At 27.9% G+C, this 20,967-nt stretch overlaps 4 protein-coding genes across 11 annotated transcripts; 2 read left to right on the plus strand and 2 right to left on the minus strand.

Annotated features, from left to right (window-relative positions):
- The first annotated feature begins 777 nt into the window (after positions 1-777).
- LOC145743340 (calmodulin, striated muscle-like) lies at positions 778-2,406 on the plus strand. Of its 8 annotated transcripts, none has more exons than XM_082561277.1 (3): positions 778-1,114; positions 1,443-1,555; positions 1,763-2,406. In XM_082561277.1, exons 2-3 carry the CDS (start codon positions 1,509-1,511, stop codon positions 1,944-1,946), a joined length of 231 nt encoding a protein of 76 aa, XP_082417403.1. In that variant the 5' UTR covers positions 778-1,114; positions 1,443-1,508; the 3' UTR covers positions 1,947-2,406. The 8 variants fall into 6 exon arrangements, 4 of the variants coding, with proteins under 4 accessions (XP_082417403.1, XP_082417404.1, XP_082417406.1 ...); XR_014281005.1 differs by having other exon boundaries at positions 1,446-1,555; XR_014281006.1 differs by having other exon boundaries at positions 1,443-1,565.
- A 3,353-nt stretch (positions 2,407-5,759) lies between these two features.
- LOC145743738 (MORN repeat-containing protein 5-like) lies at positions 5,760-9,460 on the plus strand. Its single transcript, XM_082561773.1, has 5 exons — positions 5,760-6,948; positions 7,724-7,861; positions 7,935-8,078; positions 8,780-8,889; positions 9,068-9,460. The coding sequence occupies exons 1-5, from the start codon at positions 6,902-6,904 to the stop codon at positions 9,151-9,153; spliced, it is 525 nt and encodes a 174-aa protein (XP_082417899.1). The 5' UTR covers positions 5,760-6,901; the 3' UTR covers positions 9,154-9,460.
- LOC145743737 (geranylgeranyl transferase type-2 subunit beta-like) lies at positions 9,095-12,288 on the minus strand. Its single transcript, XM_082561772.1, has 8 exons — positions 12,133-12,288; positions 11,693-11,883; positions 11,395-11,509; positions 11,133-11,226; positions 10,764-10,948; positions 10,457-10,556; positions 9,983-10,158; positions 9,095-9,757 (listed from the first exon to the last, which is right to left on the minus strand). Exons 1-8 carry the CDS (start codon positions 12,133-12,135, stop codon positions 9,611-9,613), a joined length of 1,011 nt encoding a protein of 336 aa, XP_082417898.1. The 5' UTR covers positions 12,136-12,288; the 3' UTR covers positions 9,095-9,610.
- A 1,074-nt stretch (positions 12,289-13,362) lies between these two features.
- Positions 13,363-20,201, minus strand: LOC145743736 (epsin-2-like). Its single transcript, XM_082561771.1, has 7 exons — positions 19,758-20,201; positions 17,666-17,806; positions 17,414-17,515; positions 16,848-16,934; positions 15,469-15,601; positions 14,564-14,742; positions 13,363-14,141 (listed from the first exon to the last, which is right to left on the minus strand). Exons 1-7 carry the CDS (start codon positions 20,109-20,111, stop codon positions 13,503-13,505), a joined length of 1,635 nt encoding a protein of 544 aa, XP_082417897.1. The 5' UTR covers positions 20,112-20,201; the 3' UTR covers positions 13,363-13,502.
- Positions 20,202-20,967: the final 766 nt, after the last annotated feature.

Raw genomic sequence — 20,967 nt, forward strand, 5'->3', positions numbered from 1 at the left:
CCAAATCGTAACATAAATACTACTACAATTTTTCTTTTTAACCTTCTCTTTAAGGTATTTTTTACAAAAAAAATAATTGTAACAAAAATAATACGTGCCTAACAGTTTTAACGCTAAAACATAGGAGATTGCACAAAATTAAAAGATTATCCATAATCGGGATTGGACTTAAAATTGATTTTATTTTTTATGTTGCTTAAAAAAAGTAATTATAGAATTAAAGTTGATTTTATTTATAAAATACTGCAATAAACATATATGTTACTAAAAACACTTTAATGGAAAAATTTCTTAATCTACTTCTAACATATAGTTCTATAATTACTTTTTTTAAGCAACAACTTAGGTGAACAACTCTTCTGCTCACAAACTAACCGTCAGCTATTTATCACAACATCTCCGTACAATTTTCAAAAGTACTTTGACTAAAACATACAAAATATTTAAAAAAATTAGTTCTACGTTCATCTAAAAGTTATTGCTATTCAATATAATATACTTGTTCTGGGTTATCTACAGACCGTAAGTTGTGGACTTAAAGAAATTCAAATACAACTCTTTATAAAAATATTTCTTTTTTAACATAAACGTTAGCTAGATTGTACTGTGTTGCTGAAATACGATACTTCCACAGAAGGTGTACCTCAGATAACTGGTCTTATTGTTAAACTTTTGTTTGTAAGTCAAAAAAAAACTTTTGTTAGAACAATAGCCACAAGTTGTTCTTAAATCTCATAGCTTTGAAAGTAACTGTAGAGTTGGTTTATTAGATAAAACTGTAGGTTGACATGTTAATTAACCGCATATTATATGAGTTATACATTAAATGTATTGTAAGTTAAGAATAATTTTGAGGTTTTTGTTAGCTCGCTAAATTTAAAAAATATTAATGCCAAACAGTAGATTTTTAAATGTTTTTTTTTTGACAATAGCAAAAAATTGATTCGGAAAAATGGAAGAAAGAGTTACGGAAAAAGATGAAACACTTTTTAGGGAGTCTTTCCAAAAGTTTAAGACAGAAGAAAATGATTACGTCAGCATTGATAACGTAGCTGGAGTGTTAAGAGCGGCCGGTCAAACACCAACTGAGACAGAGATTGAAGATTACAAGAAGGTACACAAACCGGCAGCGTAGTGTAGTGGTAAGATCACTTGCTAGTCCATATAAGGTTGTGGGTTCAATCCCCACTGCTCTAATGCTTTAACGCCTTCAAGTAAGAAGCTTTGAACGGTATAAACTACTGCTGAGCCAGTACTTAATCAGCAGCATAATTATCGGACCATAATAATCTATAATATCCGAAATTGCTACAAACAACTCAAGACTGGGTCAGGGTAACAGTTGTTACTCTATGTTTAAGTTGCGCATTTGACCTTACCACATTGAGGATAAAGATATATTCCAAAATATACTGTTTAATTTAATAATGTTTTTAAATTAGTAGTTGGATCAGAAAGGTAATGGAGAGGCAAAGTATAAAGACGTACTTGAATTGTTTAGATGAACTATGAAATCATCTGAGGAAATGGAAAACCAATTAACTGACGCGTTTAAGTAAGATAGTGTAAGTTCTCTGTAGCCAAATAAAGCTAAAAATAAAAACATTAGATTATTTTTTGAACCCCATAGAACAATGCCCAATGTAAAACATTGTCGAAAAAGCAAACCTGTTCAATATATCATCGAATTTAAAACTACTTTACCGATTACATTAAGGTTGTTTTATCTAACAAAACACATTTTTATTGTTGTTTTATTAAGGGTATTTGACAAATCATTGACGGGGTACGTATCAACAGCAGAACTACAAAATTATATGACAACTTTGGGAGAGAAATTAACTGACGAAGAGGTCGACGAAATGATAAAAGATAGCGACCCAGCAAATGAAGGCAAAATTTTCTATGACAAATTTGGTCGTACTCTTCGCAACGAAATGTTTTAATATTATTGCTATACGTTGTTTTGTAAATATAACCATGAAGTTTTTATAACATGAAATTACAAAATTAAAAACTTTTTTTTAATAACTTATAGCTAAAAAATTTTTGTCAACTTTTAATTGTAATTAAATTTTTTTTGGAAAGGCAAATATTGTTGAAGTAGCCTACCAATAAAACCATTTCTAAACAGTATTATTTTTGTTTTTTCCCACCAAAAGTTTAATCAAGTTAATTGTAATAATACTTTTTTGATTTTTTAGCATCGATTTTTTTCGAGAAACCGCATTGCAATAACTTTCACATAATTCCTTTAAAAGGAAAACCCAGTTAAAAGACCCGGTGCATGGTCATAACTGGGGGAAAAATAAGTTTAACTTTTAAGTTGAAAAGATGCTCAGTTAACATCATTATTTGTAAACTTATACAATATTGTGCTGCAATGTTTATTAAAAAATGTTAATAAAAAATGTAGCATCAATTACTAATTTGGTTTGGAAACTTTAATTTTGTTTAAGAAAATAAAGAATAACTAACTAGTTTTTCTTAACCTTCGTTGCCTAAAAATACTATATAAAATGCTCGCTTATGCAGCCTTTAATATCATATTGGTTTTACTTAGCTTTAATTTAGAATCGCATTTACAGGATTATTCGTTAATTTAAAGTAACGTTTTTAAAAAAAGTTGATTTTTGGTTGCCTGGCCCTAACTATATATTTATAGGAAAGCGCTTCGCATTAAACTCAATGCAAAAGCTTTCCTAGCCTTAAACCAGACTTGATGCTGGTTCACACCGAACGACGAAAAAACCGCATGACCTGTCGGCTTTGGACAATAAAATATAGCGTTGGCCACTGGGGTACCAAAATCAGAACATTATTAACCATAATCAACTGATTTAATTCAACAAACAAAATAAATACGTAAAAAAACTTTTCACAGGCGCAATAATAACTTTCGTTCGACGAACCGAAACAGTGCAAACTCGCTGCCATCCCGTGCGGTTTAAACACCGTGCAAAAGACCTATGAATATAAAAAAATCGTAAAGACTGTTTTCATGTACATTTATGTATATACAGGTTATAAAGGGGACAAACAAATTACCCACTTTACATGTGCACAAAGTGTTGGGCTTGTTAAGTTGGGCCCAACAGTCAAAAAAAACAAAGTTGCTATTTTTTTATTATTTTGCACTTTTATTCAAGTATTACCACAACAATCCTATTTTGTATACATTTTTAAATACTTACTAAATTCTGAATTTTTTGGTAATTATGTTTTTACTTAAATACTACCATTTTTGACATTTTTTTTATTTATAGCCTAGTCGTTTTTAGAGATCAAAAATCTTTTTTTATTTTCATATGATCAAATGTCACTTTTATCTATTTGCATGGTATTTCTACAAATAACATTTCATTACATAGATATTACACATAATAGAATTTTTATATTGTTTTATGAATTTTAAATAGTATCAACTCACAATTATTGCCCTTTTTTGTAAAATCATTTTTTTTTATTTTACACTTTTTATAAAATTCAAACGTTTTTAGTTGCTATCATTATAGAGTGTGCCTATTTATCAGAAGTGCAATATTGTTGGTTTTGCACTTGCTTTTTTGGAAAATGTTGAAATGCTTATGTTTTTGTAAAATTTGCAGTAAAAGTAATTAGTGCGCATTAATAAGGTTTGCTCTGCAATCGAAACAAACATGTATGGAACATTTATGTGTTTTATTTTTTGAATATCGGTAAAATATGGTCTTACGCTGATATTATACACGGAAACTTCGTCGTCGACTCCCTTCGGTTTTTGCAGTCTTAATCTCCTGGTCTCCGTTTATATTATATTAAAATTTACTTTTGGTGTACGATTTTGCTATTGTTTACTTTTTACAAATATTTAAAGTTTTAATATTTTCAACCTCTTTAAAGTTTTAATATTTTCAATAGTTCGGCATATAATAGATTTATTACCAAAATCAAAAAAACATTGAAAATTAAATACCAAATAGGTAAAAAAATATTTTTTTAATCGATTTTTTGTCCTTATTTGTCCAAACAATTTTTAAAACATTAGCAATCACATTAGTATTACCTCAATTGAACCAGCAGGTCGTGTTTGGACTGAGTGAAAAGGAATGATCTCAATGTTTAGCAACTTTTGTAAAGAAACCATCAAAAGGTGGGTTGTTTGTTATTTTGTTGATGGTTCAAATTTTAATTTAACCGTTCAAATTGAGCTTAAAAGTTAATGAAACAATGTTTATTTTTAAATGCTTTTAATGAAAACGTGGTTGTTTTTTTTACTATAACTTGTTTAGGTCTATAGTTAATTAGTGCATTAAATACAGAGTAAGACAGTGAAAAAGAACTAAGATTTGTTTGGTAAATTTAAAGAAACAAACCATTGTGGAGAAGATATTTGGAAGTCGGGTGGTATCAAAATCAGTTTGTATAAATTTAAATGCACAAGAGATAAAAAAACAAAAAAAATCGTTTTTTATATGATTTAGCATGCTTACAGATTTAAAATCTCATTTATAATATTAATAAAGGTTGGTATTAAGATGGCTTACCTCGTACATTTTTATTTTAAACACAAAAAAATATAAAGTCTAATGTAATATAAGATAAATATTTTCAGCAATTATTAAACACTAGAGTGCCTAATATTAAAAAATAATAATCAATATTATAAAGTTCTTCTGATAATAACATTTTTTTATTATTTTATAAGGTATTACCTCTGACATGCTAGGTTAGGTGATTTTTGCAGCATAACAAATATGCAAGTATGGTAAAATTGCAGTGAAAAAGTTAATTATCCTGATGGATGGGTGTAAGTAAAACTCAGTATTTTTTACTTGATTTAAATTTTTTTACAATTTTATTAGCTGGGTGCAGAAAATAGAGTAATTAATTTTTTATTAATTTGATTTTTCGATTATCAGTAAAAATAATATCTATTTACTATGGTGTGGGAAGGTTTGTGTTATAGCCTAAACATAGAGAAAATATTTTGCCTCAAAACCCAGTCTTTTTACAATTACAACACACTGCCGGATTTATATGAATTCAAATATTTTTACAATGGGTTATGCTATGCTCTATCAAGTGGTGCAGTTAACTCAATATCATGGGAAATTAAGAAGCCACGTAGTTTTGTAAATTTTTATAGGAGTTACAAGTAATATTATTTAGACCGGCAGCGTGGTGTATTGGTAAGAACACTTGCTACACCATATGAGGCCGTTTGTTCAATTCCCACTGCTATTATGCTGTAGCACCATTGATTAAGGCGCTAATTTCAAAATTTGAATTAGTAAGAATCAAAATAACTAGATTTATTTGATAAATAAAATATGGTTCAAAATCATACTTATTTTAAAAATTAATCTGTATTAATAAATAAAGTTATGCATAAACATTACTTAATTAAGAATATTAACTAAATTAATAAATCAAATATTATGTATTTAATTATTGGACTAAAAACGTATTTAAATATTGAACCATAGATAAACTAATACAATATTAGTTTATCTATGATTAAACTAAGAAAATTTCTGAACAAAATTATTTTTAAAGTTTTAAAATATTAATCTTTGATTTTTTAATCATTAAACAAAAAAGATTAATAATAATTCTGACAATAACAATATGTTTTAAAATCTAAGATTTCGAACCATAATCAAAATATGGCAATTTTTGTGTAAAATGCCTTTTAAAATATAATGCTTGAACGATTTTGTTGCTTCGCAACAATACAAACGTCATCATGAAGCCAAAACAAAGATAAAGTACTGACGTGAAGTAGTTAGTATTATAAAATTAGCATTAAGTAGCTGGTTCTATTGCATTACTTGATAAGGTTTTTTGTAAATTTCAAGACCGAATAAAAGTAATTTCGGTTTGTTACATATTAAAACCGTAGGTGAATGTTTATTATTAGATAACTAATACAGGATAGACAGATAGACAGATAGGCTGTCAGGCTGTGGTGTGCAACGTATGCATCTTTGGTATATCCTCATTCTTAAAGTGACAGACTTCACATCCTAAATTAAAAAACTTTTCTTTATAAAGAATGTTGACTGATATATAATCTGTAATTTGGTTTGGTGCAATGATTTAGGATGCAGTGACATAAAAGCAGTGGTTTGTGTAACAAGTACATATTTATGTGTGTTGTTAAGCTAAATTGGATATAGTGAAAGACTGTGTACATTACTCTATCGACTTTACTTTGCTGTTTGTGCACCTGTTTTGCCACCTTTCGAAGTAGAAAAAACTCCATAGAATAAATATACCTTCGTACACAAAAGTGCACATAGTTGATAAAGAAGAAAGGTTCATACTAAAAAGTTTAAATAAACATTTTTAGGTGAGAAGTGCCTAAAAGTGTAAGTTTTAGTACGACCCATGACAGGTCGACTGAAAATGAGGGAATGGAAATTGAAGGAACGGAAAATGAAGGAACGGAAAATGAAGAAACCGGAAAATGAAGGAATGGAAAATAAAGAAACCGGAAAATGAAGGAACGGAAAATGAAGAAACCGGAAAATGAAGGAATGGAAAATAAAGAAACCGGAAAATGAAGGAACGGAAAATGAAGGAATCAGAAAATAAAGGAAAGCAAAAAAGGAGAGGGTGGAATCTTAAATACTAAAACGCCGAAAAACCGTTGACTGTTTATTTAGGATTACATTTATTCGAGAACTGATAAGCGATAATGAGTTAATTTTTATTACCCCAGCATACCCTAACTCTTTTCTATAAAATGCCCGTTAAGATTCTGCCTCTCCTTTTTTCACTTTCCTTCAATTTCCGTTCCTTCATTTTCCGGTTCCTCAAATTCCACGTCCCCCCCATGACTATATAATTTTAATCTGTTATTCGAATATTTGCTGTAATATAAAATTTAAATTTACAGAGACTATAGATATACAATATGCAATACATTGGAAGTTATTACCTAGGTGAAAAGAAAAATGGATGGTATGTAAAATTTTCAAAATAAAACATAGAGACATAATATATTTTTTTAGGAATTTATAATTGTTTTGATATTTTTTTTTAATTAAAAATTTTAAAACCTTTGGAGGTTTTAAAAGCTTTTTGTTTTTATAATTTAAGTATTTTGTGTTGGGTTACAAAGTGCTTACTATTTTTTAAGTCAGTAGATTTTTATCTGATATCTGTTCCTGGATTATTCTTATAATATTTTCTTTGAAGAATATTTTATGATTTTCTTATTGGCAAATATCGATAAAATTTTACACCAGAAATTATAAAATGTTGATGGGACCCATAAAATAACAGACTATGTTTTAATTATATTGGAGTTTGATGGACAACAATATAATAATTATGTCCAATTTATAAACAAAACAAAAAAAAATACTGTTTGTAGTGTAGGTAAAAATAGTTTTCAATTTTGTTACATCAGTTTATAGAAAACTGAAATAAATTAAAATGCAGAGGACAGGCATTTAACAAGTTATACTTAACGGTCTAAAGGACTCACATTTGGTATTAAATTTAATCCCATTTGGTATTAAATTTAATCCCATCAAGGTAGAGTTTTACATAAACTTAAGTAAATGTATTGTCTAATACTTGTGTAGAATTTTAAACACCCAACCTATTTAAGATCTTTGACCTAAAAATGTTATTATGATTTTTTTTAAAAGTGCTGTTTTAGGGTGCTAATCAAATTTATCAATGATCCAACACCTATTAAGATAGAAATAAAACACTTATTTTGTTTAAGGATGGAAGGAAAGGGGAGTTATAAATTTCCCTCAGGAACAAAATATGAGGGGAATTTTAAGGATGGAACTCTACATGGAAAGGGAGCTTTACATTTTGAAAATGGAAGCAAATATGAAGGAGACTGGATCAAAGGAAGGTATGTAATCTTATTTAGTGTGTAACAGTTAGTTAGCACCTCAAATGTTTATTTATTTACATAATTTATTCAGGGTGTTAGTTGGAAATTATACATTTGCTGATGGATTAAAATATTCTGATAATGATTGGGAATACTGTGATGGGTATGACAGAAGGTTTTACACTGAAATTTGCAATGGATTAAAGCCTGCAGGAAGATCACAGCTAACAAACAGGTATATAAGTCTACTTTGTTGTAAAATCATTTTACCAAAAAAAAACTCCTGTTTTAGGGGCAAAGTAACTTAAGGTAAAACTCTGCATTAACATAGCCTACAAATAAAGTCTTCTTAAAAGTGTTAAAATAAAAACATTTAAGAATAAAAATAGGTGTAGTGATTGTACAACTGCATAGTTTGATTCTAAAAAAGTAATTTATGTTATTGAAAATGATATTAAAACTCATTAGTCAAGTAATAAATAAAACTCATTAATTTCAGTTATTAAACAAATCTTTAATAGCCTACTTAAATAGCGTGGTGTGTGGTCAGAACACTTGGTTTCACTACATGAGATCCTGGATTTGATCCTTACTACCCTCATGCTGTAGTGCCTTAAGTAAAGCGCTATAAAAATGGTATGTGCTAATATACTACCAAAGGCAAATCAAGACTAGGTAGGGTTAACAAATGTTACTCTATGTTTAGGTTTTAAAATCCACTTTCCCAACTTGAGGGTAAATAAATATAAAAAAAAATTAAGTTCAGCAATTCCTAAGGTAATATGGGCCTATTAAAAATATTTTGTACAATACAAAGCTTAAAGCTATTCTATTTTTTTAGTGTATGCCGTCATAACAGTATATTAACTCAGTAAAAACTGTCTGTGTAGTACCACAAATTAACTAGTTTTGCTAACAAAAACTACTTTTGTTTAGAATTCCACCTCGAGAAATTCCAGAAGGCAATTATGATTGCGGAGATGGATTTTACAATCCAAAAACCCGAATAATTACTGATTACAATTCAAAGTTTTTAAGAAATGCCGGCAAGTTTGGTTTAGAAATGTTTATTATTGTTATGTAAAAATAATGTACAATTACTTTATAAATAAATTAGTGCCAATAATAAAAATTTTAGGTAATGTCATTTGCAAGTAGAGATTTATTTGTTTAACAATCATACCTAGAATGTTTTTTTAAAAAAAAACTAATAATCATGTTTAGATGATGACGAACATGACTGGATAGTTAAAACTTGCCGAAAAGGTTGGGATGAAATAGTAGGATATAAATCACAAATTTTGGATTAAAAAAACTACAACCAATCCAAACTATAATTTATTCAAAACCAAACTAACTCTACTTATCACACAAAAATTAAGTTTTACTAATATAATACACTTGACACAACATATATGTTTTTTATTAATAATTACTTTAGTTACTTCTTAAATACCATCACTTTACTGAAAAAGACACCGTCCGTTTGCTTTTGGTCGCATTCTATATATTTTGTTTAAGTTTTTTATTACAATAGCTTACTGCAGTTTTTTTTTATTTTCTTGTAAACGAAAACAAATAAATGTATGGTAGATAAGACAAACTCTATAAATTTTGTTGAAAAAAAGATATCTTTTTTATCAGACTTTATTTAAAAATTTATTTTTACTGATACCATTTTAATATATTTATACATTGTAACAAAAAATTACATTTTATATAGTACACCCTGACATGATCTATGCCGAAAAAACATAAAAACTTGTTTTATGAATCGTTTAAAATTTGCACTTTAATATTTAACCTGTCTATTACATACTGGGGCATACAAAACACAGGATTGATTTTCTTAAGTTCGGACTGGCCAAAAAGTGAAAGACCAGTAAGTCCAAATAAGGTGTGAAATGGGTCAACCTTGATCAGTAATTGTTTAATTAACATATATTTTTTTAGTTTTAAGGTTAAAAGTATTTATAAAATTTAAGTTAGTGTAAGTAAAAAGAAATTACAAAAAAAAGCCTATGTAATTAAGGAGGTAAATGTACTAATGGATTAAAAAAATTTAAGATTTTGACAATAAAAAAAATTACATTTACATTAGTCAAACTAAATTAAAAATATAGTAACTAAAAAACACACCATATCACCAGGTCTATCTGCGATTCCTCCACAGTCGTTATCTTGTGATGCCAAAATAAATTTTTTTAACCCATCTCTATCAATCCAATTTAGTTTACCCAGTATTGCAAGTGAAGACAGCACCCACCATGAATAACAAACATCTGGTAACTTTTCTGGCCTGCCATTTAAGCCACCTAGAATCGAATGCACCATGTCAAGTTATTCTTAACCTGAGTTTAAACAATAAGTATCTTTTTTTAAGTCAAGTTGTCAGCCTTAAGGGTAAGGTCTGGTTAAAAAAGCTTGTGAAAAATCTTCTAACATAAAAAATTTATATTTTTATACCTTAAGCAGTTTTTTAAAAAGGTGGTTTTTTAAAAAAATGGTAAAATGCATTTTAGATGTACCATTAATAAAAGTGAAAAATATATTAAGACATTTCAGATTTAATGTTTTTAAAGAATTTTTTATGATAAATTAAAGCAAAAAAACCTGATGGTAGTTGCCTTTCACACAACCACCATCCTAACAAATCAGAATCAACATGATGCAGTTCACCAAGTATTGATAGAGCTCCAACACAACAGTATATCTGTATATACAAACAATATGTTTTGGAATATTTTTTTTAATACCTTTGCATAATAAATAAATACAAAAAATATGCAAAAGTTTATGTAACAAAAACCTTCCTATGACATAACTTTTTTGTAATAAAATTATTAAAATTTTTTCACTAAATTGTTTTTATACACTGCAGTGAAACTTAAAAACTTATTATCAAGAGTACACATTTTACCTGTCCTGAGTGAGTTTCAGCCCCAGGTTTGCACCCAAACCCACCATCAAAGTTCATGCATGACAGTATAAACTGTACACACTTGTCTATATTAATTGGGGAGTTAGTAAACAGTCTGTTAACAAGAGAAAGAGAAGCTATAGCACAGAACGAAAAACGTGTGTCCACCTCACCCCATTCGTCACCTGTTAAAAATAATAAACCAAACCACATGTGGGGGAAAATATTTTTTAATAGTAACTTCTATAAAAAATTATATTTAAGAATTGTAAGTTACAAAAATTAAAAAAAAACTATGTATACAGAATGAAAATAATAGTAAACATCAACACAACTAATAACAAACTTGAATAACTGGTAAAAACTTACCAGAAAAGGATCCATCTTCATTTTGTAAACTTCCAATATACTCAACAACTTTTTCAACATTTACAAAATTTAGAGAGTCATATATACATAAAATCTAAATTAAATATGATGCATGTAACAATTTGAACCACAATACAACAGCATGTTTATATTAAAAACAAAATATTTAACAAAAAGATTATATCTTTTGTATTAGCAAAGAATAAAGGCGATCGGTTAATAAGCAATATTATATATCAAAACTAGAAACTAATAAACAAACCTGTATCCCACTTAGGGTATAAAGTATACTTGGGTTATGGTGAGGTGATGGCCCAAATCCGCCATTTTCCATTTGACAGGAAACCACAAAATCGATTATCTCATTTTTGTCCATTCTAATAAATAAACAGTTAATACTTTATGGTTGTTATGGCTTAGGTATTTTTATTAAAAAAACTTAGTATGTAAATCATAAGATATCTAAATGTTTTGCGAAATCTAACATCTATATTAAAGCAAATATTTTTAAAAATTAATAATTTAACACATAAAACTATTTTAAATCACAAAAAAATAACCTTTCCAAGTTATTTAAAATGTCCAAAGCAGTGATACTCCAATATGCACCACTCAATCGTAAATATTCTGTCATACAATACTCATAATCATCTTTGTTTTTTCCATAAGTTGACAAATATTCAACATGTTTGTTTAGTAAGAACTCAACAGGCATGTTATCATTGTATGTAATGTCCTTCAATATTGTACCCTAATAAATAAATGAAAGTTATTTACCCATTAATATAAGGGTTAACTTGTTTAATTGTATAGCTTTTACAAAAAATATTTAAGTTTTTAAATGATGATATGACCTAAGTGAAAGATCAAAAACCCTTTAAAAAAGTCAAACTTATTAAACTTGAAAAGTACTTGCAAGTTATGAGTTTTATAAAATAAGGGTACATTTAAGGTTGGTAATAAACTATTAAGTAAACTTTAAACTTAAAAACTGGCTTACCATTATATGTTTGATCCAAAATATTTAACTTGACAGCAAAAACATTACATTTAACAAGATTTGTATTTAATATTAAATTAAGATCTCTATTGAAATTAAGATACTGCTATGAAAACTCATAATAACAAAGTACAATAGGAAATTACATGGTATAAACACATTATATAAGATATAGATTCCACACTTTAACACAACAAAATAAAAAAGCAGTATGTGGGTGAGAAAAAATAAAAATTATTAATAAATTCTAATCGTAGTGGTAAATTTTTTATTTACACAGAATTGCATCTGTTTTAAATTCTAATTACATGTTTAACCATTATAAAGAAAAATTATCCAACTTTAAAAAAAGGCAGAAATTATTTATGAAAAGTAAATTACAAACTCTAGTTAATATTTGTTTTTGCCTTAAAATTCAATTATAAGATGAAGGTTTTAATATAATTTATGCTAATAAATATAAAGATGAATAAGTTTTTACGAAATTGGTAGGGCACACCTTTTACACCAAAATAAATATGACATTAATTTATGAGTTAAACAAATATTAGAATAAAAAGGCAAAGCAAAAACTTTAACATATTTAAAATTATTATTATTAAAACCAATTCCAAAGTTTTTTATCACTTGATTTGCTTAAAATCTTTTTGTTCTATTAAGAAGTACAACCTTATTCTATATTATGAAACCTGAAAATGCTAAATTGGCTTGAGCTAGTTAGCCTTTTATATACAATCATCCCTTTAAAAAAGCATGCAAAAACATAACAATAAAACATGTACAATATATACAATGCTAAAAGTAAACTTTGATTAACAAATTTGATTACTTTTCTAAATACGCCTAAACATAACAAAGCTGTTTAGTCTAAACATTTAAAACAAGCGTATACATGCTTTATATTAAGAACTTTCACTTGCTTTTATCATCGCAAGTGATCTACTTTACAGTTACACTAACCAGACTAGACATGTAGCTTAGTTTGGGCATATGTGACCAACAAAGGTGACAGTCGAAAAAAAGTTAATGTTTAAACACTTTTTTACTGGCAGACTACGATTTGAAAATACTATGAAAAAAAAAAATTACATTAAAAGAAAAAGTTGCAAAGTTTAAGTTAAATTAATAAAAAAAATTATCCATTTGGAATGTTTAACTACAGAATGTTTAACAAAGTCTGTATTTATACCTATTAAAAATTGATATATATCAAATCTTTCGTAAATAGACAAAAACAAATTTAAATTTTTAAAAATCTGCTTAATTATTGATCAAACTATTTTACAACTACTATAATTATTCATTTTGTAAGCTTCAACATATCAAAATATTGGCAGGTAAATAAAATAGTTAATCTAAAATTTAATTGGTTAGAGAAAAGGGTTATTATTTTGAGGCATTTTTATTTGGGTAGTGGCCCCAGGTTGTGTACTTATAAATCCCATATTGTTCATCATTGTTGGCTGACCTACCCCACCCATAGGCATCATCGTAGGTTGCTGTGGTGTAGGGTATGAACCATAGGGATTTATAACAGAAGAGGTTGTTCCCATCATCCCCATATTCATTGGAGCCATTATTGTAGTACCCATGGTAGGTTGTTGAGTGTTGGTTAATCCTTTCATTTGATTCATTGTAATTGGGTTTGTCGGCTGTTGGTACATATTCAAAGCTGTATTACCTAAAAATGGGTTAACAGCTACAGGCTGTGCAGATGGCCTTGTAACTAAACTATCTAAATTTACTAAATCACTTGCTCCACCTAGAAAATCTGCTGCAGACTTTTTTGGCTTTGCTGCAGATTCACTAATAGTGGATTGTGGAATTGTGTTCGACACTGAAGTAAAATCAAAAGGTTGCTGTGGTTGTTGTTGATTGTTGGATGAAGACACACCCTCAAATGGATCAATGTTGATTGCTCTTTGATTCTGACCTGCAAATGGATCACTGGTGGATGGTTGTTGCGTTGAAAATGGGTCAAAAGTATTTGAACTACTTGTAGGTTGTTCCTAGTAAAACAAATCTTGTGGTTAAAACAGTAAATTAAAATAGCAGTACAATTTTATGAAAAATCAATAAAAAAAAACTATAGAGTTACGCTAAACGTAAATTAGAAAAAAACTGTGACATGTATATAAGCAGAAATCTTAATCTTCGTGGTAGCAATTAACATTACAGAACATTAATTATGGTTTAGTTTTAGGTTACCTAAATTAAAATAACATAACTTGTAAAATTATTTTTCTATTAAAACAAATTATTTCAGTAAGGCAGTTACAACTTAAAAACAACCCCCTGGATAGTAATTGGTACTAACCATAACCAAAAGAAAAAAAACATTTAACAAACCAGTGTTTTTTATTAACTATGCTAATGGAACAAAATGATTCTACATTGTAAAATATTTCACAAAATAAGAAGTTTATCTTACCGCAGAACTTAACATTCCCCAAGCATCTACATTGTTTGTACTTGCAGCTGTAGCCCATGGGTCTACACTTGGCTGTGGAGCGGGTGTAGCCCAGGGATCTACTACTGGGGGCTTTGAGGGTTCATTAAATGAGCTAAATGGATCACTGGGAGGTGGTGGTTGTTGTTGGCCAATTTCTCCTTTAAATCATATAGATATATCAAAACTTAATTAACTTTGTTTTCATTGCTTTATAATTTAACTAAAAATATAATTAAACCAAAAAAATACTTTAAATAATTAGAAAAATGAAAACTAAATGCATTTAATTTCTTAATAGTATACAGGGAACGAAATAATGGGTCGCTATTCGCTAAAAGCGAATCTTTTATTAAAATTAGCAAATCGTTTTTAAAAAAATATATTAGAAAAAGCGAATCAACCAAAAAAGGTTCAGGCAGTGATAAAACTCTCGTGTATATTTTTACGATCTATTTTACACCGGTTTTACACTAATTTAATTACATTATCATAATCCTGCGTAAATGTAAGGGACTATAGGGCATTTAATAACAATAACTTTCCATGTTTTGGCAATGCGTAAATTTCGCTCCCGAGATCATTCAGTTATTGCGTAGCTTTTTAAAAGCATACCACAACCTTAAAAGAATTAAAAATGTCTCGTTTTTCGTGCAAAATATTCTTAACGATTGTTTAACAATACGTTACAATTTAAAAATGCCACGCAATGCGTCAAGTGTTACAAAAAAACGAAGATTATGACTTGAACCTAATAATTACTCTAAAAATGCGACCTCATTTTTAGCGAATCGTTTTTTAAACGTTAATTCGTACCCTGGTATATTTTAAGGTTAGTAAAACTATAAAAGTTATTAAATCATTATAAAAAAGTTTATTGCTTCTACCTCCCCAAGGATCTTTAAGAGTTTTAGCTGCAGCAGATAAATCAACCAACGAAAGTTTGTTTGTGTTTTTATCAACTTGTTTTGAACTTTCGCTTATTGCCATTTCTAACCTGACATTGTCACTCTCCATTTTCTGCAAAAAAATTGTCTATGCTTTTAAAGGGCAAAATACAAAAGTTAAGTAAAAATAATTTTAGGTATTTAAGTTCAGAATTTTCAATAAAATGCAGAAAACTAAATTTTACCCTGGATTAACTAACCCAAAGTTAAACCAGCACTAGCTTGATTTTTTAAGCAATTATAGCTAAATAATTTCTAACATTAAACATTGAAAAAATAATGCATCAAAAATAAAGGCAAAGAAAAATATTATGCCACAAATAATATATTTTAGTATCAGAGCTAAAAGGTATAGGCTATATAAGGCTGGGTATAACTGTTTTTGTTTTAAATTTTAAATCAAATATTTTTGTGCATAAGATAGTGTATCTTTAATTATTAAAATTCAATATTCCAAAATATAATTTTTATACCTAATTTCCTAAAATTTAAAAATTAAGTTGGCCAATAATTACCTCCATAATTTGGAAAATTAATGGACACCCTATGGAAATTAATGACTCCTTATATAAGGCTGATTAAAAGTGATTTAATAAACTAAAAACTTCGAAAAAGGAACCTTTTTATTTGTACAACATAAAACAGATATGTAGAAAAAAAAATTTAATTTACAGCAAAAAATAAATGAATTCATTACAATTTCCATGAAAAATATTAATTTTTTCTCGGCCTGTAAAGTTTTTCTTAATAGGCCCACTGCATTTTTTTAAAAATATATATTTTTAAAAGGAAAGACTAAATCTTTTATATTAAACGTCATAAACTTTAAATAATCTAAACCTTTTCTGTTTTAAATTTTGTTGTTTTCTTAACAATTGCAGGTTTTTATGTTTTATCTATTAACTTTTTATACCGAAAATCACTAGAATATAGTTTTTCTATTCATTTTTATAGGTTAATCGTTCTATGCTCTCACTTTTATAAAAAAAAAAGTCTAAGGTAATAGATTCGGTAACTATTGTAACATTATACTTTCTTGGCATTACTTTAATACAATTTTATTACAGTTGTTCTTATTTTATAGGATAAGCAAGTTGTAACTGCCTTTGGTGTAGTTAATGTAAAATAGTGCTTTTATAATAACTGTTATTTTAAGGTGCAGTGAGATTAGTTTAGGATCTAAAAAAATTTAAAAAGTGTCCAATAATTACTCCCATTTACAATGACTGTGTGGAGGTAATATTTGGACGCATATTATTAAGACTGTTATGCAGATACAAGTGTGACAGCTTTTTAAATAGTTGGAAATATTTTTTTACCTTTTTCTCTGCTTCAGCTTCTTCTTTACTCATAGAAAGAGCAAGTTGTAACTGTAATTCTTCTTCTCCAAGTGTTTGGGGTCGAGCCTTAAAAAAGTAATTATAATAATTAAACAAAAACTGTTTAAAAAAAATAAATATGAAAAACATTTTTTTTATGTTGAAGCACAATGAAAAGATAACAACAAATCATTAATAATTTTCCTACACCTTTTCATACCTGAACTACAGTTTTTAAACATTACAATAAGCAATAAAAATTGTATATATTATTTATAATACATAAAGGTGTATGAAAATAAAAAATGCAGTATATATATTGTACAGACCAACCAAAAACCTAATTAAATTATTATATATATTTTTAATATATATAAAATAATATAGTTGATTCTTTTAATACAAATAAACTATTTAAAATACTTTTACTCTACAATTTCTAAGTAAGACATTTTCTTTAATGTTTTTATTGTTGTCTGGTAAAACTTTATAAAACCGAATAAATTAATGATGCCAATTGGTTGGTTTCATGGAATGATGCATTAATATTATCGATTATAACCTACTTGCTCTAGATCTGGGGCTAATGAGGAAGCGGCATTAGAAGATCTTGTTGTGTCTGGTGTTGAAGATTGCTTTGGAGTACTACTTCCATGCCCATACACTCTCTAACGATATTAACATAATATTTTTTTTAAGAATAGATAAGTTATCAGGAAATTAGTTTTACTTTAAACAAAACACCTGCATACTAATATATCATGTAGTTTATCAAACAGTTCTGCATTTAAAAAAAAAAATAATATAGTCTTGTTTACCTGGTGATCACTTCCAATGCCAGTAGTTGCACTATTAAATCTTTCCTTTGCCTTTAATGCTCTTGCTCTTTCAGTTTTTAATCGTTCATCATCTTTAAGTAGATTAACCAGTTGCTTTGATTTTTCGCGAACATTGGATCCCTAAAACACAGTACAAATTCAATGTACCAAACAACTTTATAAATGTTGTTACCTATTAGAATTGGGAATGAAATAATTTCACAATTTTTAACTTTGCCAAATCCTATCAGTGCATGTTTTAAACTCATTTGTTTTGCACACATTTATTACACAAATATTCTGAAAAAATTTAAACTAAATATGGTTTCTTTAATAATATTATTTTTATGAAAAAGGATAAAAAAAAAGTTGTAATAAAGTCCGGCCATGTAAAATACACTTTTTATCATATTAAAACTTATTTTTATTATTATTTTACACACTGTTTATAATAGCAACCAAATAAAAAAAAATGTACAATATATAATTGTTCAATAAATAATATTAATTTTTTTTGGCAAACATTAGTTAGGACCACCAAATGAAATTTGCGACATCAGACCATTTCCTTCTAATTAAAAAAAATTACTTTGTCCTAAAAGATTTAAAGTACTGTATTAAAGAATTTTGCAATTTTGTCACGTTAGCATAGTTGACACTAAATCTCAAAATGCCTTCAGAACCTCTAAAAATTTCTGTGGTACTTACAATTTAGTTTTTAAAAAATAATAAAAATAATTAACACCAAAAACCAGGTAAACATATTTTTTAAATGACATATAAAGTATAGCCTACTAAATAAGCGTAGTAAGTAATTACAAGCTAGTACTTTCTACGTTATCAGAAACAGAACTTCCCTAAAAAAAATTTTTTTTAAAATTTGAATAACTTAAAAAGCAAGTAAAATTATTTAAACTTAAAATCATTTTTGTGTTCAGTGACACCAACTTTATCAATTTTTAAGTAAAAAAATTGCCAATATATGACTTTGAAAAAGTGACATCTGCTAATTTTTGGCAATAAGTACCAGGGCACCAATTGAAGCCCATGCTGCTACACTATTTACTTTTATCGACCAAGCTTAAAGAATTTTAGGTGTAAATTCACGGAAACCTGTTTAGAAATTCATATTTATGATTTATCACCAACCTGAATAAAAAGTTTGTATATATATATTTATAATATTTTTCTTGCTACTAAAAACTGTTGCAAATTGTCGCATTACTGTTAGAACTTCGTAACTCGAAATTTGACACAAACAGATTTTGCAAGATAATTTTGGGCTCTTTTAAATTACATAGTTTTTATTTATTATGTGACTTTTTGACCTTCAAAAAACCTTGTAACTATTTTTTACAAATTTCGTAACAATAAAACCTCATATCTTGTGCTTTTATGAGGTTTTGTGATTATATAAAATGTTTATAATAAAGTGTTTTCCTATACACAAACGGAAACAAATAAAATTTAATTTTGCATCCCATGTAAAAAAAAAATCGATAACTACACTTTAAAACTGTTTAAAAATTTAAATTTGTTGGTATTCCGTCACAAACATAACTTTTCTGTTTGACAACACCCATTTTGTCGTAAATATGGAAAATTATAAAATCTCGTACTTTAAACTATTGTTAATATAACCAGGCTAATTAGCCACAAAACTAGTAAAAAATCCTCATAACTCAGTTAAGAAGTTCAAATTTAAAAATAAAACCCCGTATCTTGTTTCTTTAGTGAAAATCCCCAAAAAACTAATTTTTAAATAAGAGAATTGAAAATTTTATATAAGACAAACATGCAAAAAATTTAAAAGTATGATAAATCTTTTATGCCTTTTTTTTAAGTTTCAAAAAGCTGATTTTTTCAAAGTCGATTATCTTAAAATGACGTTTTTCGAGTTACGAGGCTTAAACAGTAAGCCGACATTATATATTATTCAAATATTTAGGTTGTGACTTGTTTACAAAAAAAAAATAAGATGAAATTATATTATGTTTTCTTTAGTTTGCTTAATCAGCAGAGTAAATAAATACTTTTAGGATGAAGAATTTTTCTTGAAACATAAAAGTAAAAAATATTATTTAAGATTTACCTGATCTTTAACATCTCTATCAATAAACTGGAAATCCTTTAGGGTTTGTATTGCAAAAATATTTTCCTTACATTGCTGTGCCACCCTTTCCGAACCAACTTTTATTAAGTAATCCAACAGAACTAGAGCTTTGTAAACATGTCTCCAGTTTTTTCCATGATCATTCACTCGCTTCCAAACCATTGTCATTATCTCTGAAAATGCAACCACATTGTATGTCATATCAGCAATTTCTGACATAAGAGAACTTGATGGACCCCATGGATCATTTGAGGTTGCTTCACGAACTTTGATCTCTGCATCAGAGTAGTTTCGAACCACATTAAGAACATTTCTCCGAACGTTGAGTGCCATGTTAATATTTACTACTCAAATTTCTAATCTTGAAGTTTTAATTAATGACAAAAACTCTGAATTAGGTATATGACTGTTAACTGAAGATACCATAATAAAAACATGCATTAGGTTATTGTTGTCACTTTAAAAGGACTTTAGATCACGTTTTATAAAATGTAATCTCTGAATTTTAACTACATACTAGGTGCAATTCCTACTGTATTGATTTTGTAGGGGTGTCTTAAAATGCGAGGTATGCCCACCATGCAATATGCTGCCTTAACAAAAAACTTTTCATCTGTAAAAAGTCCAGGCATACATAATACGCTATTAAAAAAAAGTACTGCAAGTAGGAATCAACTTAAGTACCAATCGACTGACAACCTGTTATATGCAAGTTATGTTATAACCAATACTAACATCCATATCTGCCTTAGCTTTCACACTATAATACATTAAATTAAGTGCTCTGATTCCATACTAATGTTAAGGATGTAAAGTTAATTTTCTCACTTGAAAATAAGACATACAGACATGTGTGGTAATTAGTCGGACCCAACTGATTGTTTGACTATCTACTGACTGACTGACAGACTGACCGTTGACAGTCAACGACAACGTACACCGTCAGCTTGTAGCATTGACAAAGCGAAATTGTTTAGTTAGCTAAACAGGTAATATTTACGTTTTAAAAGTGTCTTTATTTTTTTAATACATATACAATATTTTATAGATTTATCCCTGAATTAAAAAATGCGGGTACCTATAAACTATACAGGATCGAATGGATCAAATGGATCGAATGGATCAAATGTATATCAAATGGTTATCGAATGGACCGAATGGATCAAATGTATATCAAATGGTTATCGAA

This window comes from Corella eumyota, chromosome 2 (genome assembly GCF_963082875.1).
Source record: "Corella eumyota chromosome 2, kaCorEumy4.1, whole genome shotgun sequence".
NCBI lineage: Eukaryota > Metazoa > Chordata > Ascidiacea > Phlebobranchia > Corellidae > Corella > Corella eumyota.

What these genes read in the sequence shown, in the direction of transcription:
- LOC145743737 (XM_082561772.1), bottom strand. An exon ending in ATTTTAAATAACTTGGAAAG is followed by an intron (nt 11,510 to 11,692) that starts GTTATTTTTTTG and finishes TTTATTTATTAG; the next exon opens with AATGGACAAAAATGAGATAA. An exon ending in CAGATAGACCTGGTGATATG is followed by an intron (nt 9,758 to 9,982) that starts GTGTGTTTTTTA and finishes TTACTGATCAAG; the next exon opens with GTTGACCCATTTCACACCTT.
- LOC145743738 (XM_082561773.1), top strand. Translation starts at nt 6,902, where the DNA reads ATGCAATACATTGGAAGTTATTACCTAGGTGAAAAGAAAAATGGATG. An exon ending in GGTGAAAAGAAAAATGGATG is followed by an intron (nt 6,949 to 7,723) that starts GTATGTAAAATT and finishes ATTTTGTTTAAG; the next exon opens with GATGGAAGGAAAGGGGAGTT. An exon ending in GGAGACTGGATCAAAGGAAG is followed by an intron (nt 7,862 to 7,934) that starts GTATGTAATCTT and finishes TAATTTATTCAG; the next exon opens with GGTGTTAGTTGGAAATTATA.
- LOC145743340 (XM_082561277.1), top strand. Translation starts at nt 1,509, where the DNA reads ATGAAATCATCTGAGGAAATGGAAAACCAATTAACTGACGCGTTTAA. An exon ending in CAATTAACTGACGCGTTTAA is followed by an intron (nt 1,556 to 1,762) that starts GTAAGATAGTGT and finishes TGTTTTATTAAG; the next exon opens with GGTATTTGACAAATCATTGA.
- LOC145743736 (XM_082561771.1), bottom strand. Translation starts at nt 20,111, where the DNA reads ATGGCACTCAACGTTCGGAGAAATGTTCTTAATGTGGTTCGAAACTAC. An exon ending in GCATTGGAAGTGATCACCAG is followed by an intron (nt 17,516 to 17,665) that starts GTAAACAAGACT and finishes TAATATCGTTAG; the next exon opens with AGAGTGTATGGGCATGGAAG. An exon ending in GGGGAATGTTAAGTTCTGCG is followed by an intron (nt 14,142 to 14,563) that starts GTAAGATAAACT and finishes TTGTTTTACTAG; the next exon opens with GAACAACCTACAAGTAGTTC.